General features: G+C 36.7%; 1 protein-coding gene across 1 annotated transcript in view; it reads left to right on the top strand.

Annotated features, from left to right (window-relative positions):
• Positions 1-18,889, top strand: part of TRHDE (thyrotropin releasing hormone degrading enzyme) — a 392,366-nt gene that overhangs the window by 177,386 nt on the left and 196,091 nt on the right. Inside the window, exon 4 of the mRNA XM_077775259.1 lies at positions 18,168-18,322. Within this exon, the coding sequence (XP_077631385.1) occupies positions 18,168-18,322 (155 nt within the window). The remainder of the gene's footprint in view (positions 1-18,167; positions 18,323-18,889) is intronic.

The raw sequence follows: 18,889 nt of genomic DNA, 5'->3' as shown, positions 1-18,889 counted from the left end.
AACTCTCTTGGTGATTCTAATGTACCACCATTCTAGTCTAATCTCAAGTAGAAAGCATTGTTCGTAAAATCACCCAAGTCAGAGGTTTTAAATCCTGGCTGGACGTTAGAAATAATTTGCGGAACTTGCAAAAATATTGATGCCTGTCCCCTGCCCCTCAGCCGAGAGAATCAGACAGATTTGGTCTTGGGTGGCCTATGCATCAGTATTGTAAAAACTTTTCAACAGATTCTAATGTACAGCAGCACTGAGACCTATGCTAAGTATGGAGACTTTCCTGGCACTTCACCTGGGTGTTCAATCCCTCTCTAGTCAGAAAAAATTCTATAACTCTTAACACTTTGAACTTAAGTCCATTTGTGTTTTTGCTGTATCTCATGTAAAGCAAAACACAGCTGTTTTCTATCATGCTCATGATGATGACTGGGTCCTTTGATCAAGTGTGGTATTTCACAAATCATCTCTTCACAGTGTGTTTGTTATTTTGAAAGCCCATCTCACTGACTCCTTGCAGAGCATTGGACTTCTGAGCTCTGTGGATCAGGAATCATTTCTTGTTGACTCTGTTGACACAATCTGATAGGTTAGGTTGTGCACAACTCTAGAGGGGCACTGTTTACGTTTGTAACCATTGCAGATTTGTGTATTTATTAAGACCATTTTCTGGCAGATGGCAGTACAGTGCCTTGAAAAGGGGTTGCTTTCTCTAAATTGTATGACGATGTCATTTGGGTAAGCAGTAGGGCTGTATTCACTCTAACAAATAAGACCACTGTAAATTCATTATAAAAGCGATTTCCCTCAACTGAAAAACACTCTGAGTAATCAATCATTTGGCAAAAGAGCAGTAGCTCAGTTTGGTATTCGTGGTAGGCATTTAATAAATTTTAATTAGCTTCTATAAACTTAGGGTGGGAGTGTTCCAATAAAAATGTATTTGAAAGCCAGATATTAATGCCTAATTCATTTGACTGTTTTAGAAGTATTTTTAAAAGTTGTACGTATTATGTACTGTGTTCTGAATTATAAGATTATTAGGAAATGTCACTTAATATCACTAAGGCCTCTTAGAGTAAGCAAAGTGTTATTGTAAGTTAGCCCAGTGATTTGAATGACAGAATTATAGAGAGCAATCTAGGAAAGAAAAGAAAAAGAAAAAGAGACACACTATCAACTAGTAATTTTGTTTGCCTTTGAAGATAATGGAAAGTTTTTTATTTTTAGTTGTGTGCGCACGTGTGTGTGTGTGTGTGTGTGTGTGTGTGTGTAGAAGAAGCAATAAAATAACTTAAGCTAACTCTGCAAATAGAATGGATCCTTTGCCTATGGGCTTAAAGTGACTGTCTTGTAATGCCACTTTACCACCTGCTGTTATAGTCAGCCAGAGTGGAAATGAAACATTTTTATATTGTAGCAGTCAGTACCTTGCCATATATATTTTCTTAATTTAAGAATGTCAACAGAGCGTGGTTTGCATCAGATCCCAAGTTTCCCCTTTTCCCTAAGGACTAAAATTCACTAGTTCTTGTTACAGGATGTATGTGGATGGGGGAGCAGCTTTTGATGGTTTTCATTAATATCACATAAAATGGTATACTGAAGAATTTTTCAGGCTCTCAGTTGACAAATAACTTATGTTTAAAATAGACATCTAACTATATCTTTACATGAACTTTTCGGCACTCAAGCAAAGGAATTTAGAGCCAGTTTACTCAGAGTCTTGCCTTTTATAATTCTGTAAGAGGGAATTGAACATTTGTGGAAATTAACATTGGTAGTCCATATTATATCCATATAAATAAACAATGTAAGACATTGTTTATTTTATGTCTTTCTACACACCAGCAGAAGTCCATGTGATCTAAAATTTCAACACTTTTTTCCAGCATTGCAGACACCTTGCCTCTATTATTATTATTATTTCTTTGAAACGCTTCTTAGAGCAAGAGACTTTAGTTCAGACTTCATCATCAGGAATAAAAATATATACTAGGGTAGACATGATCATTTTAATATTTTATAGGCCTGGGTGCTAATCCCTACTATTTTTGACTTATTGTTTGGCTTTTAATTGAGTTTCTTCTCATTAACATAAAAATAGAACAGGATGCAGTATAGAGTATAAGAATGTGAACTCTGAAGTAGGCAGCCTGGGTTTTAACTATTGGAAGGATTTAAAGACATGTATGCTGTTAATGGAAAGGAACTTTTTGTATCACTTTTCCATTACTAGTAAAAATGGACTTTTGAGGTTACCATTATAGAAATAATTTGTTCGATTGGTAATATAAAAATATTTTTCCTTTTCTCTTCTCCTTATCTTCCACCCCTTCTGGTTCCCTGGATTCACAATCTTGGTTAATGAAACACCATGTTTCTATTCATTACCCATTCCTTCAACTAGGTAGCATGGTCTGTACCTCCTTGGTGGGTTTCTTATCTTCAGTACTTAATTAATTACAAAGTCCTGTCTGTTTCCATCTCTGAAACACCTCTATATCATAGTTAGTATTTTACTATTTCTTTCCTGGACTACTTTGAACTAGTCTTTCTCCTTCTATTTTCCCTCTTCCTAAAGCAGTGATTTTCAACTCTTGCTGCATATTAGAACTATTTAAAGAGTAAGGAAGCCTTAGTCCCACCTTAGAACAATCAATATGGAATCTCTGGGAGAGGAACCAGACATTAATGTTTTTGAAATGTTTCCCAGGTGACTCAAATGTATGAGAACATTTGAGGTCCTCTGTTCTAATTACTTCTTTGTAACAATGATTCTCAAGGTGTAATTGCCTGACCAGCCACATCAACATCTCCCTGGGACCATGTTAGAAGTACAAATTCACACCCCAACCCTGGATCTACAGGATGAGAGATTCTGGGCTTGTGGCCCAGAAGTATGTGTTTTAACTAGCCCTTCAGCTGATTCCAACCAATGCTCAAATTTGAAAACCACTGAATTATGACAGAAGTTTTTTGTTTTGTTTTGTTTTGATTGTGCATTACTACCATGAAGTATTTTTTAGCATGTTCATATCTATTGAACTATATTTATTTATATTGAAAGCATACACAATACTTATATTACCTACATTTCAAGGCACAATATGTGCTTAATGTGAAGCTCATTGTTAGAATAGATATAAATCAATAATGCAAGTACTCTTGATAAATTTGTTTTCTTTTCTATTTTTTTGGTAATAAATAATAGATCTTTGTTTTTAACCTTATAATGCAAATGCAGTAGAGTGAATAGAGTATAGTGGTTGTGAGATCTAAGCTAGACTGCTAAAGTTTGGATCCATCTCTGCTAATAACCACTCTGGCCTGGACAATTTACTTAATGTCTCCGTGCTTTACTTCGTCATCTGCAAAATGGAGCTGTGCATAGTGTTGTCTCAAAGAATTGTTAACATTAACTGAGTTAATGAATGCACATCACTTAGAAAATGCCTGGTTTTTAGTATGGTATCAAAAAACATAAATTATTCTTACCTGGAATTAAAAAAAAACAGCTTTTGTTATTTTCTGGTGTCCTTATATTATTTTATTAAGCTCAATCATTTATTTTGTTGCAGGAGTCTTTTTAAACCACCTATTTTATTAGGATTGGTTTAGTTAAACTAGATAATTCACAAACCCATTTAATTGGGCACTCTTGTAATGCCACATGGCCTAATCCCTTGAAAGTGAACTTGTGTAAAAAGTAGTGCAGTCATGATGCCTATGGAACTCCTGCTCTGTCTTCAAGGTCCTGGACAATTTGGCTAGGGGAGGGGAGGGTGTTTGTATTAGACAGGAGCAAACACAAATAAAAGTTCTAACTGACTTTCACACTTTATGGTCAGTCTTACACAACTCCTTGGGGAAAACATCCCAATGTGGATGATTTGCCATAGGTCAGTCAGTGCTTCTCACACTTTAATGTATATGTGAATCGCCTGAGGAATTTGTTAAAAGGCATATCCTGAGCTGGTCCTGAGATAATGACGGCAATTTCATTAAATATGAGAACTTACCTACTAGTCAACAGTTGATGAAATTTGAGGGATAGTAGGAATCAGGGAGTTAGTAAAACCAGATGAGAAGTGAGAGGTCTTATGTTTTTATACCTAATTTGGAGGCATTGAGGATGATTTTTGGAAAGTGTTGTTAGCCATTATTTGGGTTAGATTAGAGCTCATGGAACAAAGCCCATAACTGTGGCTTGGTTTTAATATCTTCATCTGCCTGAAGTTGTATAGGACAGGACATAGAGCAGTCGACTTTCAGCATGAATTTAGAGTGACAGACTGATAAAATTCCATGAAGTCACCAAATTTAGCTAATTTCAATCATATATATTATATACACTGTGTATATATATATAATATTGAGCAATGTATACACTGATATATGCTCAGTATGTATATTATATGATTATATAATACATATACACATGTAACCACACACACACACATACATACATACACATAATGCATTGAGATCCAGAGAGGTGGACCTAAGCTCCCTGTGGTAATCACCTTGTAGAACATCCCGAGCACTTTGTAGCATTTTCTGAGCCTGCTGTCAGGTGGTAAGGGTGCCATCCCTCATCGAGGACTGGGATATCCCAAATGCTACTGTTACCATGAGCAGCAGCTTTAGTGCTTTTGGGCCTGTGCATTTTAGTGCAGAACTCCACAGAATACTGGTTTCGATTTTAATAACTATTCAGACAGGTTCCAAGACACAAGTAAAAAAAATTTGCATAGTGTATCAAAAGGACACGAAGAAACAGAAATAATGAGAGAGGTGTTGCCATTTGCTTCAAGGTAGCCTCTCTGCCCTGCCGAAAAGTGTACAGTGATCAGTTACATGTCGTTTTGAGCTATAGAACCCTCATGCTCTATTAACTATGGTGTTAGGAAAATGGCTTCTGGCAATTTTCCATCATGTCAATTCCCTGCGTATTTACATTAGGAGCAACATTTTTATGATGGGTACAAAAAAAAAAATCCCCTCTTCTCAGCATTTCCCCATTAGGCATACAAAATATTTTCCTTCCTATAAAATACACTTTAGGAGTATAACTTAGTGATGTACATTAGATACTGGAGCTTGGAGAAGTAAAGGGGTCAGTTCAATCTCTGGCGCATTATTAGTTCTTTCTGTAACTCATTTCTTGATCTAATGTAAATTGAACTAGGGAATATTTGGAACACTAGTAACGGGTTTTGAAAAAAAATATCATTGAATAGAAACTCTCAGAAACTCTTCTGTAGAAAAATTTGGAAAAGGTAGTTATTCTTTTTAAACTTGCAAGAAGATATTTATAGCAAATCATCAGGTACCTTCACTAATGAAAGACATGGTTCATATTTTGATCAACACCTCCTATCTGATACATTATTAAACCTGAATGAGACATGACATTCATTTTTCTTCATGGCATTGAGTGACTCGATGCGATTTCGAATGGTAAATCTATGGGTTTGGATTATTTAAAAAAAAAGTATTTTAGTAATATGCCAAAGACTCAATTGATAAGTTTCTATTTTAGTTTTCTTAAAGGCAAATTAGTTTCTAGTCATTGTTAAAATTTAGCAAAGTAACATAGTGTTGCCACGTTTTCTGTTTCTATAATTGTGCTATTTTTTAAACTATATCTTCCTTCCTTTTTCTTCTGCTTTCATTACCCCCAAGTAGCATAGGAGATTTCCCTAGGAACCTTTAAATTCACAATGAATTTTGGTATTTCCCGTTTATACTATCAGCTCTCTGAAAATGCATCCATTGTTTAGATGCCAGTTAATATCAGGTAATACTTTATACTACAATAAGTGATAAAAAATCAACAACTATGGGGCTTCAATGACTTTTTTTCCTCAGGGGCTTCAACAAATATTTGATTTTGCTTGAAATTAAAGCTTGACAGTTTTAAGCTAGAATCCAACATTGGTTCCTTTGAATTATATGTTTGTTTGTTTTTTTAATTGAATATTGTGTGTACTGCTAGTACAGTTTATGCTAAGAGGAACTGGCTTTAAGGCACAATGAATCTTTGTTTCCACTTTACCAGACCTACGTAAGCAATTTCTTTTAGAGGTAACCACTTTGTACTCAGGCTGTCTAAAGTGCATGTGAATTTGAAAATACATTTTACTGACAACTCCAAGTTTCAAGAGTTAAGAATGCTCATTTATAAATAGTACTATTTTTATCTCTTTTCTGCTGGAAATGTGAATCTGTCAATTAAAGAGTGTCAAAGAGCTATCCAAACCTCTGAAATGACTCCCAGCTACCTTACTTTTGAAACAAGAAAGACTCCTGAGTTGCACGCTGTGGGATGGGCCCACTCCGGCAACTAACACTCAATAAATAACTGATTAACAAGAGCCTTTCATATAGTATTATATTTTTTTCCCCTTCAGATGATGGTGCTAACACGTGTGATTAGACTTTGTGTTATATTTGTGTAAAAGGTTGTATACATCAAACAAAATGTTCATTTTGATAATCTTCTGAGAAAGATATTGAATAGTAAGCTAGTATTATTTAAGCATTAATATTTAATTAATTAATTAATATTTAATTATATTAATTTATAACAGCTGTGCTTTATAAATTTAACCTAAATTTATCTAAAATACTCATGGATAGTGTCTACTCTTTCCTCCATTTGGGTGGTTCACTATGCTGGAATGATACAATGTCATACTCTTCTGGTTTACAGTGCCTGTTAATACCCTTTATGTGTCCTGCGCTAATTTCCCCTTCCTCTGCCTGTTTTAAGTTTTCAAATTATTTTTTTTAATTTTTAAATTTATTTTGAGAGAAAGTGCATGCATTCCAGCAAATAGGAGAGGGGCAGAAGGTAAGGGAGAGAGAATCTCAAGCAAGCTCCATGCTCAGCCCAGAGCCTGACTCAGGGCCCAAACTCATGAACATGAAATGATGACCTGATTTTATATTTTATATATATGTAAATATTATAATATATTTATCAATATAATATATAGTAATTATTATGTATATTATATATAGTAATATAGTATATTTATCAATATAATAATGATAAAGGTGATGATGATAGTGATACTCTATTAGTTTCTTCTTGATGGTGTAATAAATTGCCACATCTTTAGTACCTTAAAACAATGCAAATTTATTATCTTACAGTTCTGTAGGTTGGAAATTGGATTAAACTGCTTTCACTGAAGGCTTTAGAAGTGGGGAATCTCTAAAATTTCTCACCTTCTCTAATTAGTAGANCCCCTTCCGTCTTCAAAGCCAGCAATGGCCTCCAGAGACTTTCTCACATTGTATCACTCTGACATGAATTCTTGTGTCTCCTGCTTTCACTTTTGGGGATCCTTGCTATTACACTGGGTGCACCTGGATCACCTAGGTTACTTTCCCATTTTAAAGCTAGCTAACTAGCAATGTTAATTTTATTTGCACCTTAGTTTCTTTTTGCCAAGGAATCTAATATATTCACAGGTTCTGGGAATGAGACCATGGACGTCTTTGGAGGGGCATTTTTCTGTCTATCAGAATATCTAACAGCCATTGAGAACTTAACCATTTTCTAGGTACTATTCTAAGCACCTCACATGTATTGTCAAGAACTGTGTCAAGAACTGTGAGGAGTCTGAGATTTTACCTTACCCTATCTGCAAATCTGACAGGTCACCTGACATTATTTCATGAATGCTTGCAGAGACATGAAATTCCTGGGTTAGAGATAAAAGCCTTTACTCCTCTAGCTATAGCAGTAGTCAGACATTCAGCATTTTTTGTGTTCATTTCCCTGAGCCCCAATTCCCAAGAGCAATGCAAGGAGGGGCATGTGATACCTCCATGTACATTGGATTATGTTACAGATGAGGAACCTTGAGCCTATGGGACCTGATTATTTTATAAATGATGGTATATATGCCTGTCCTTTGCTATGGAGAGGACACTTTTTTTTTCTTTTTGCTGTACAGATATTCTTAAAACGATAGTCTGGAACAAAAAACAGTCAGTTCTGTGCTCATGAGACATACAGAAATGTGAGAGACCCTTGAGAATTGTGTTCCAACAATAGCCCTCACAGTAACCCTGTGAAATAGTTGCAGTTATAATCATCTCCACTTTACAGGTAAAGAAAATGAGGGATAGAAATGATAAGTAACATGCCTCATTAAGTAGCAGAATTGAGTTTGAACCTAGGCTGGCTGGCTTCAGAGCCCATGTTCTTAATCTCTGCTCTGTGCTGCATCCATTATTCCTGGTATTCATTCTAGCAAATGCACTGTTCTGCACTTTCCTTCCTGTATGTCTATAATGTATATACTTTTTAACTTGATTGTATCCCCCATTGGTTTTTAAGCCTCATGAGGGTTTAATGGGACTGTATCTTTATTGTTCAAGGTTTATATATCCAGTGCTCGGATCAGTCTGGCCTGTAATAGGTAATGAATAAGTATTTTAGGAATAAATGAAAATGCATCATAAATGAAGCCTTAATAGAGAGAAACCGTTACTTTCAACCTACATTCTCTTAGATAACAGCAAGGCTTTGTTACATAACAAGCATCAGTCAATTTCGCCTGTTACCAAATGATGAAGATAGGGGTCATTCAGCCTGTGTTTGATGTTTATGCCTAATCATGTCCATTAAAGCAAAGACCATGAGTTTCGAAAGTGCTTGAAAGAAGATGCAAAATATGATGATGGAAATTAAAGTAGAGCTAATTTTAAAAATTAAATGGGTGAGAAAATGACAAATGTTCCTTGTGCATATAGGATAAGTCCTTTGACATAGAAATTCTTTTTCAAGGGAAGAGGAAATTAGGCAACACATGAAAAGCATTCCTCCTTTGCAATTGACAGTAATCATGAGTGTCGAGAAAAAGTGATTGCAGAAATGTAAAAAAAATCTGAATATGTGGCAGGAGGATCAGCAAAACTGCATATTATGGCCTAATGCTACTTTGAGAGAATGCTAGGAATTTGAAAATGTAAATGCTAGGCTTGTGAATACAACTGGTAATGATGAAAATTCTGCTATAGGCCAAAATGTATAGCTGAAACTAGCCTCTTTTTTGATAGAAAGATGCCTCAACAGAAAGTCCATCAGGAGAGGGGCACCTGGATGGCTCAGTCGGTTGAGTGTTGAACTCTTGATTTCTGTTTAGGTCATGATCTCACAACTGTGAAATGGACCCTCATTTGGGGCTCAGCTCAAAGCCTCCTTAGGATTCTGCCTCTCCCTCTCTCTGCCCCTCCTCCCCTCACATGCACTCTCTTTCTCTCTCTCAACATAGGTAAATAAATAAACACTAAAAAAAAAGAAAGTCCATTAGGAGAAAGTGCTTTTTGTGTTCAGCTCTGAAGGGCTGATTCACTCTTAAATTTGCTGGAAATGTATCCAAGGATACATTTTGTCCTCCTCTTTGTCAAGTGAACTTAAAAACAGCCATTCAGAACCTGACTAGTTTGTGAATAAAAAACAAACAAACAAATAAAGCTTCAGACTGTGCTCTTGGAAAGAAGAAAAAAAGTTGGTCTCATTCTATAATACCAGTAATAGGTGACTTCTATGAATTTCATCTTGTTACTATATCATATATATCATATGTTACTATATCAAAGGCAACTTATATTTCTACTAGTCACATATGATAATGGTCAGAGCAAGTTTTATTTTTTACTTAAGCATAAATGCATATATAAATAGTATCTTAAGCAAGTGCTATAGTAACGGCATAATTAAAATATTACATTTGTTTTTACCTGCTATACCTTTAAAACTTATTTAGCACCTCTGAATGAAAATATAGAAATGTCCTATGATGCAGTTTGTTTTCTTTTGTTTACTCATTCTTAGATAGATAGGTCATATATTGCTTTACATCATAACATAAAACCTCAATTCAGAAATTAAAATGCCTGATGTAACTGAGTACCCCACTCTTCATCTTTGTTCAGAGAAAAGGTTCCTCCTCTTCTAAGCTAAATCCTGTGATGCATTCAATTCCCCAAAGTGGGGATGAACTGGAAAGATCCCAACTAGTGACAGCACTAGTGATTTATCATGTTCTGTACTTAAGACTAAGTGCTTTACATGGACCATCTCATTGACTCTTCACAACAACCTACAAGGAAGCTACCATTAATATCCCTATTTTATCAATGAGAAAATGGAAACTGGGAGAAATTAAACAATTTATTCCAAGCCCTACAGCTAGTAAACATTAAACGAGGGTTTGGATCCCAGACAATGTGGACTCCACAGCTCTGATGTTTAACTATTGTGTTCACTGCTTTCTACCAAGAAGGCCTGAGCAGCAGAGCTGAACAGATAACTTGGCACTGGGATTGAGATGCTGCTAAGGTAGACTTGGAAGACAGTATTGGAGGTGCAATTTAAAGGGTGACATGAAGCAGGACACAGGAGGAGGCAGTAGGTCAGAAGTTGTTTTCTGTGTTTTTTGTTTTGTTTTTGTTTTTGTGAGAGAGAGAGAGAGAGGGTGAGAGAATGACCATGTGCATGTAAGTGTGACAGGGAGGGGCAGAGGGAGAGAATGAGAGAATCCACACTTAGCATGGAGCCCCAATTGAGGCTAGATCTCATGACCCTGGGATCATGACCTGAACCTCAGTCAAGAGTGAGGCACTTAACTGACTGAGCTGCCTGGCCCAGAAGTTGAGGATTTGAGAGCAAAATGGATTTGGGTGGAAGGACCAGGGCGGAGCTAGAATGCTTCTGTGAACCTGGAAGAAGGGCATCTGAGTGCTCCTTGGTGGAGTTTAAAGGAGCAGCACAGCACTTCACATGGCAGAGAACCACAGGGGTGCTCATCAGAACTACAGAATTTAATGCTCTTTTTGGATGGATGTCGATAATGGTTCTGTATCTGGTTTGTAATACCAGCAAAACAAGTTGTAGGCTCTATTCAGCATGACTTGTCAAAATGAGGAAAATTTTCATTTATCTTGCAACAACTTCTAGAACATCAGCCATGTTCTAGGCACTGTGCTAGGCTCTAGAAATGCAGCAAATGAAATTAAAAAATGACCTGCCTTTATGGAGATAAAGTTCGACTAGGTTGGTGTTCCAGCTTAGATGTTGTCTTCCCAGAGAGGGTTTCCTTGATCACTCACTCTGACCAGGAAGTATCCCTCCCCTTAACCCCATTAATCTTTAACATCTCCTGTACTATTTTCATCATAGTGCCAATCCTAATCTCCTATGTTTGTTTATTTATTTATCTGAGTATTTTTTGTCTCCCTACCCCACCTCTAGCCCTGAAGCTAGAATATGAACTCCAAGGGAGCCAGATCACTGTTAGACCCCTCTCCCGAGGCAGAGTAAGAACTCAATAAACTTTGTGAATGAATGGATGAATGAAGGAAATATACTGCAGGTACAGGGAAAATAAAGATTAGTTACTCCCACGAGAAAGTCTTATGGATTTTCTCCCTATTGTGAGACCAAAACTTCTGGGATTAATGTCTGGCAGTTTAGATTTTCTGAGCAGAAAATCTCACCTCCAACCAGGGATCGGTGCTGCTCTGTAAGGAAGGAACCACATCCTCTGCTCATAGTCCTGGCTTGGCAGCAGCTGTGTCCTCTGCTTACATCTGGAGGGATTGGCTCCCCAGGTGATGCTCATTGAGCTTCTTTGGTATTTAACCTCTTATCTTCCAGAAGTTTCTATCCATTTCTGGACTCAAGTTTGAAGTCTGGGCCTTTGGGGGTTCTGATCTTTAGCAGGGACTCTCTATGACTCTTAAAATATTTAGATAAATAAATGGATGGCAAATGAAAAATGAGTTGGCAAATTTGGGTGTGGACAATGGAAGGCAGAAATCAGCTGGTAAAGAAATATTGCTGAGGAGAGCCAAGATTTTAGGGAGTCTGGCTTAGGCAAAAGAGAAAATGTCAACAGAGAGCAAGACAATGGACAAATAGTTAGAGGTCATGTTTCACATGGTATCTCCTCTCTCTACTCCTTTTACTTTAGAACATGGAGTTTGAATTTGATCTTGTGGTAGAAAGTATCTGAGGTGAAGGATACTAGACTAGAGCCAAGGCTTGAATATGCCCAGAGCTAAGACCAATACATCTTATTCTAGATGACAACTGATGATGATCTGTGAGCCCATAATCTGACTGTGGCATAGAGGAGAGGCCTGATATTGAACACTTTTTTTTGCTAGTGGTTATTTAATAATTTAAAGTACATTAGTGGAGATATTTACAAAGCTATACATCAGAACACCGCCACTAATGCTGGAGACTGTATCTTGATTTGCATGTATTATTAGACCCTGTTTGTGATTCTTTGGACCTTTTCACATAGTTTCAGTGCTCCTCTTAGCATAGTATTATCAGGGTCATAGGACATTTTCATGGAGATTAGCTTCCCTTTAGAGAGCAGAAGAGAAAGTTGCAAGGTTATCTTTAGGTTTAAGCCAGATTAATGGGAGGGGTCTATTCCAGAAGGAATGGTACACTGCGGGGTATCAAATACCAGTCTACCACAAAGGTGCTTCCTAGTTTCCTCTGGAGCTCAAAGAAAGCTTTTGGGCCTGTGGGAGGTGACAGAAGACATTGGAGTCGGTGAGAACACTCAAAGAAAACTAGTAGAATGCATTACACAATAACAAAAAAATTTACAGATGGAAATCCTAGGAACTTTGATTTTCAAAAGTCCAAGGATGACCAGAAAATAAAAAGACAAAACAAACCAACACCAAGAACATAGGCTAATCTCAAAAGTGGAGGAGAAACAAGGATATCTAATTATGACAGATTCTAATCAACACTATGATAATTCTCTGCAATATCAAACAAGTAAGAACTGAGAAGTCTCCATGAGATTTTGTAATTTTAGTTAGTAAGAACTGTTGCAACACAGTGTTAAAGGTAGAAGGCAAATTATAGAGAATTGAAGAGAGCAAGCAGAGAAAGTCAGATTTTTATGTTAATTTATGTAATTGCATTCACTAGTATTATATGAATATTTGCTATCTGCCTATAGTTTTCAAAACTGTAGTGATTAATTGGAAACAGAGTACTATGCATAATTTTATCCTGGAATTTCTTTGAATTTCCAAGTAAATTAGATTCTGAAACACTTGAATTTTCTTCTGTTTTCAAGGCATATTAAAGAGGATGTTGCACATTTTAATGGATATAGCCTCATGACAAATTTATTTTTGCAAAAATTGAAATAATATAATTCATTGTGAATACATCTTAACAACTTCAAAGTTAAGCAGAAGAATATTTCATTTCATGAAGGTACTTTCTTTTAAACAGTTTGAGTTTTACTGACGTGCAGTAAACTGCACATATTTGAAGTGTACAGCTTGATGTTTTAAGATATGTATATACCCATGAAATCATCAACCCAATGAGCATATCCTTTACTTCCAAAACTTTCCTGTTGCAATCTTAACACCTCCCATTTTCTTCCCAGGAAACCACTGGTCTGCTTTTTGACACTATACATTAGTTTTCCATTGTCTAGAATTTCATATAAATGTATGAGCAATGCTACATATATCTATTCTTTATTTTTACTCAGCATAACTATTTTGGGATTCACCTTTGCTACATGTACTGATAGTTCTTTTTATTGCCGAATGGCATTTTGTTGTATGGATATACTGCACTTTATCCATTCACCTGCGGATAGACATTTATTTCTAGTTTTTAGCTATTGGAATTTAAACTTTTAGGAACATTTGTGTATCAGTGTTTATATAGATATATGCTTCATGAAGGTATTCTTAAAATATAAAACTTTCACAATATAAATCAATATACAAATATAAAAATATTAAGATTCTTTAACTTATAAAGGTATAGAGCAGAGGCCTAGTTAAAATCTCTCTTAGTAGTTGTTAAAAACAAAATCCAAGTTTCTTTGGTATTTTGTTATAAAGTTATTATGTGTGTAGTGGCATAATCTAATTTTTTAAATTTCACTTTTCTCCCCTTCGGCTATGCATAGACATGATTCCCTATATCTATTATAAAACCTTTCTGTGTCTGAGAAGCTGACTCCTATTCCTGATCCTTCTGTGTCTTACTTTGTCCCCAATCACTTTTTCTGAGTCTAGCTCCATTTGTTCAAGAATTCCTGTGGGGTTGTTGTACAGTCTCATTACCAGGTCCGACTTCTGTGCCCTCAGACCTCTGGAAACCAATGGGAACCATCTGCCTGTTGAGGTCACCAGTGCTGGGGTCTTTGGCACCAGCCTTTCACTGGCCCCTCACGGTACTCACTTGGACTACTAGTTAGGCATTTGCTGTCTGATGACTGCCCCCTAAGTGTACCTTCCTCTTTACTATAAATCCTAGACTCTGCATCTGGCTCATGTCTGGAATCTTCTTTCTGTACCATTTAAGCCAACCCAAATTCCAGTCTGTGGCCTGATCTGCTCACTTACTTTTGGGGACCCGACTACTTTCAACTCTTGGAGAACTCCAGCATAGAGAAATGCCTCTGTTTTCAACAGGCATTATTCCAAAGGATCATTCATAAATCCATGTGTTCCTTCAAGTAAATGACACCAGAAGTGTTACTGCTATGGCCACTGCTGGTGGCAGAGCTGACGCAGTGCTGTTTTGTTGCCTAGTTTGGTCACATTTAGGGAAGGTCTCAAGTTAAAATCTTAAGTAGAAGAACATCTATTTGTTATATGTTTGCAGTTTGTTCCTCTCCTTTACATCCTTCAGCTGTACTGACCTTCTTTCTCTTTGTCCAATATATTCGTCTCATTTCCTCCTTAGAATGCTTACATTTGTGTCTCTTCTTAAAACACAAGAAATGTTCTACAAGTCTCTGGATAGCTGGCTTCTACCTTCATTCACACCTCAGGTGAAATGTGATAACTTTCAGAGTTCGATCTTCACCATGCTACACTAACCCCATCGGTCAATCACTGTCTTACTCTATTGTATTTTCTTTGTAGAGCTTAACGTTCACTAAATTTCTTTTGTTCATTTACTATTTGTTAATTGACCTCCTCTTCCTGCACACACCTACATATGAATATAAGTGCCATTAGAGCAGGCAGCAAGGAGCTTGAAGGACAGAACAGTTCTTGTATTGAGCAGAAGATGTTAATGTTCTATGCATCAGTGAATGCATAGAGTACCTCTGACTGCCTGTTGAAATCCTGTTTGTCTTTTGATGTCCCACTCAAATACTAACTCTTTCAAGAACCTCTCCAACTAGTTGTTTTCTCTCTCTTTCATAGCACTTTTTATTCTCTGTTTCTCAGATTATGCTGTCATGTCTCCATTCTTGGATTAAAATGTAGTGGATACAGGGATCATATTGATTTATTTTAATATACAACTTAGACTTAAGGACACGGCAAATGATGAGAAGATGTTCATTGAAATGATGAATAAATGACAATCAACTATAAGACTGCTGACCATTTTATTCTTTTTCTTATTATGAAATATTTAAAGCATACAGAAAAGAATCAATATTATAAATAATATCCATGCACCTATCACTTGCTTTAAAAAAATAATATTACAAATAGATTGGAAATCCCTTTTGTAGACATCTGCAATACTGTGATTTATAAGAAATATTATTTGGTTAACTGAATGATCAAATATGCATTTCTCATATATATTTGACATACATTTCTCAAATATATTTGGTCTTCCTACAAGGTTTTTGGTTTAGAGTTTCCAAAACCCTTGGAATTTCCTAAGGGTTGAGAGTCTTTGTTATGTTAACATTTGTTAATGTTAGAGTCTTTGTTATGTTAATGAGTAACATTTAAAACCTAAGGATGGAGTCTGGTCTCCAGGGAGCCAACCCCATGATTAGCTAGTTGGAACTTTTAGCCCTACCCATTAACTTCCTCCTGGGAGAAGAGAAGGGCTGGAGTTTGAGGTCCATCATCAAAGGCCAATGATTTGGTCAATTATATCTATGTAAATTATGTCTCTGTAAAAAACCCCAAGCATTAACATAGAACTTCCTGGTAGTGATCAGGTAGAGAATTGGGGAGAATGGTGTACTCTAAGAGGGCATGGAAGCTTCAGACCCTTTTCTCATACCTTGCTTTATGTATCTCTTCAATCTGGTTGTTTCTGAGTTATAGCCTTTTATTATAAACCAGTAATTTAGTAAGTAAAAATGTTTCTCTGAGTTCTCTGTACCTCTCTAGCAAATTAATCAGAACTTAAGAAGTCATGGGAACCTCAGTCAGTCAGAAGTACAGGTGACAACCTGGGCTTGGGACTGGCAACTTAAGCGGAGGTAAAGGACAATCCTGTAGGACTATACCCTTAACTTCTGGAATCTGATGCTATCTCTGGGTAGACAGTGGCAGAATGGAGTTAAATTCTCATATATCCTAGTGTCCAAAATTGCTTGGTGGTGTGGGAATCCTCCCCAACCCAAGGTTGAAATGGGGTCCAGGAACCTAAAAGACCATTCCTCATTCCCTTTTCCTACTTTATTTCCTGAAGCAATCATGATTCTGACTTTGGTGTTTATCATTCATATACGTTTGTGATTGTATGTGCATTTTACTACTGTCTGTCTGGGTATGTGTGTGCATGTGAGAGTGTCCATTTACAACATACGGTATGTATTCTGCTTATTTGTAAGTAGTTTATGGCAAGGGTCATTTTACACCTTACTTGTTCCCTCAACATTATGTTTTTCAGTTATCCATGTTGATTTATATAGCATAAGATCTAGTGGTAAGCTCGTTCATTTCAGTTGTTGTGTAGGATTCCTTTCTATTAATTATTTTAATTCTTTGCCCACTATCTTGGTGAAAGGCATTTAGTTTTCCCTTTTCACTCTTAAAAACAATACTGCAGCAGACATTCTTGAACCATGTTTTTTTATTGGCATCCTAGGGAATTACTCTAGATTATTGGGAAGTGGAACTTTGGGGTCAGAGACTGCAAATACTGCATCATTGTGGTTAAAAGCAAGGCCTTGGAGTCAGCCTGCCTGGGTTCGAATCTTTACTCTGCCACTTGCTAACTTTCCCAAGAAGCAGTGAGCATCAGCTATTTACAGCCCTTCTGAGCGTGCATACCCTACCTCAACCCCTGGCATCATGCAGGCAGCTTGGCTTAGGTCCCTTTGGCTCTGGCCGATCCTGCTAGAGCCAATTCCCAGCTGCCACTGCCTGCCCCTGGGGCCAGAGCCCAGCAGGACTGTGGCTTCTCATGCAAACACTGCTTTGCATTTCTGTACCATTTTTGATCCACGAAGAGGTTTATTTTTAAGCCTGGAGATATTTTTTTAGTTTCTTCGTTTAATATTTTATTTATCATTGCTGTGTGTTTGGAGCCGAGGGAGTACATCAAAGCATGAACTTATTGTGTCTCCTTAACCAGAAGTTGATAATACCTCTGCGGCCTATTAAAATAAGCACATATCTTAGAATCATCTAATCATAGATTTTTGGAGCTGGAAGGGATTTTAGAGATAATGAAGGCTAATAACCTTATTTTATAGGTGAGGGAATTGTGGTCTCAAGAAATTAAGTGATTTACCGATGTCATAGGTCTAGTTAATGGTGCAGAGCAGGACCAGAACCAAAGCCTACGGGTTCCCTCACTAGTCCTTTTGCCACTACGTCCACTATTAATAGTTTCCTCTATAAGCTGTATTTGCACATAATATTTTATTTTAAACAGAACTCAAAAAAGAAAGGGGAATCTCAGCAATTAGAAAAATGACAGGTCGCATCTTTAAATGGATCCAAGATGTTTCCTCTCAAAAAAATTTGGGGTAAGACTCAGAGTACAGTATTCACTGCGTTGAGCTGAATATATTTTCATTGGAAGGAACGATGCCTTGTGACTCTGTAGATTTCTGCTGCATTTGGTTTCCTTGACTTCCTGAAACTTATTAGGATGGGCTCATCAATAATGGTGCCGATACTTCCAGCCTCCTCCAGCACTGGGTCTGAAAATGAACTGTGATGAATGGATATGGCCAACGTTTACAGTGATAGCCTATATTTCTACTGTCATGTAGAAATGGCAGGTAGTTTAATTTAGGAAAAAAAAAATTACTGAGAAAGAGCAAATATTCCTTTTCATTAGGATTTCTGGACTTTTTTAGGATATGAGTTTAGAATCCAGTATGTTTGTTAAAGCCTTTGGAACTGTTTTATTCTATTTCTAGATCTTTTAGCTGTGCCTAAGCACCCGTACGCTGCTATGGAGAACTGGGGACTAAGTATTTTTGTGGAACAAAGAATACTGCTGGATCCCAGTGTTTCATCTATTTCTTATTTACTGGATGTCACCATGGTCATTGTTCATGAGATATGTCACCAGGTATGAGAAAAAGGATCAGGTGTAAGTATAATTGCAAACTATTGAGACTGCAGAATGATTTTCAAATACTTAGATGAGGAGCTAAATTATTATCCTCCCAATTAAGTTTTAATTATATGGAGAGCACTGTGTAGTTCTTTTTGGATAATATGTCATTTTTCTCAGATGACAGCATAAACAAAAGAAAACACACTGATTGTATTGAACAAACAACTGTCATTCAGTTTAGTTGGGGAGTGAGATGGCACTGCCACCCGGCAGCCTCTTTGGAGACCCTACCCAGTCACGATTCCTTGTCAACCTTGCTTTATTTTCTTGTGATTATTGGTGTGTATATATGGTAAGTGCAGTGGTGGCAGTGATTTATTGCACTGCTGTAAGATGCAGCCGAGTTTTGTGTACGTGTCAAAATTTGCTTTTGCTGAAATCAATTTGTTATTCCCTTTTTCCCATCACACAGACACTTAGGAAGTCTTTCACTAACTCAGCCATAGACTCTTTGTTCTCAAATGATTGATATTTTTTTGTCTTGGCATGTTTAGAAATTCATATGTAAATTAGCCAACT

This window comes from Crocuta crocuta, unplaced genomic scaffold (genome assembly GCF_008692635.1).
Source record: "Crocuta crocuta isolate KB4526 unplaced genomic scaffold, BGI_CrCroc_1.0 scaffold97, whole genome shotgun sequence".
Lineage (NCBI taxonomy): Eukaryota > Metazoa > Chordata > Mammalia > Carnivora > Hyaenidae > Crocuta > Crocuta crocuta.
This window is presented reverse-complemented; position numbering and strand designations above follow the sequence as displayed.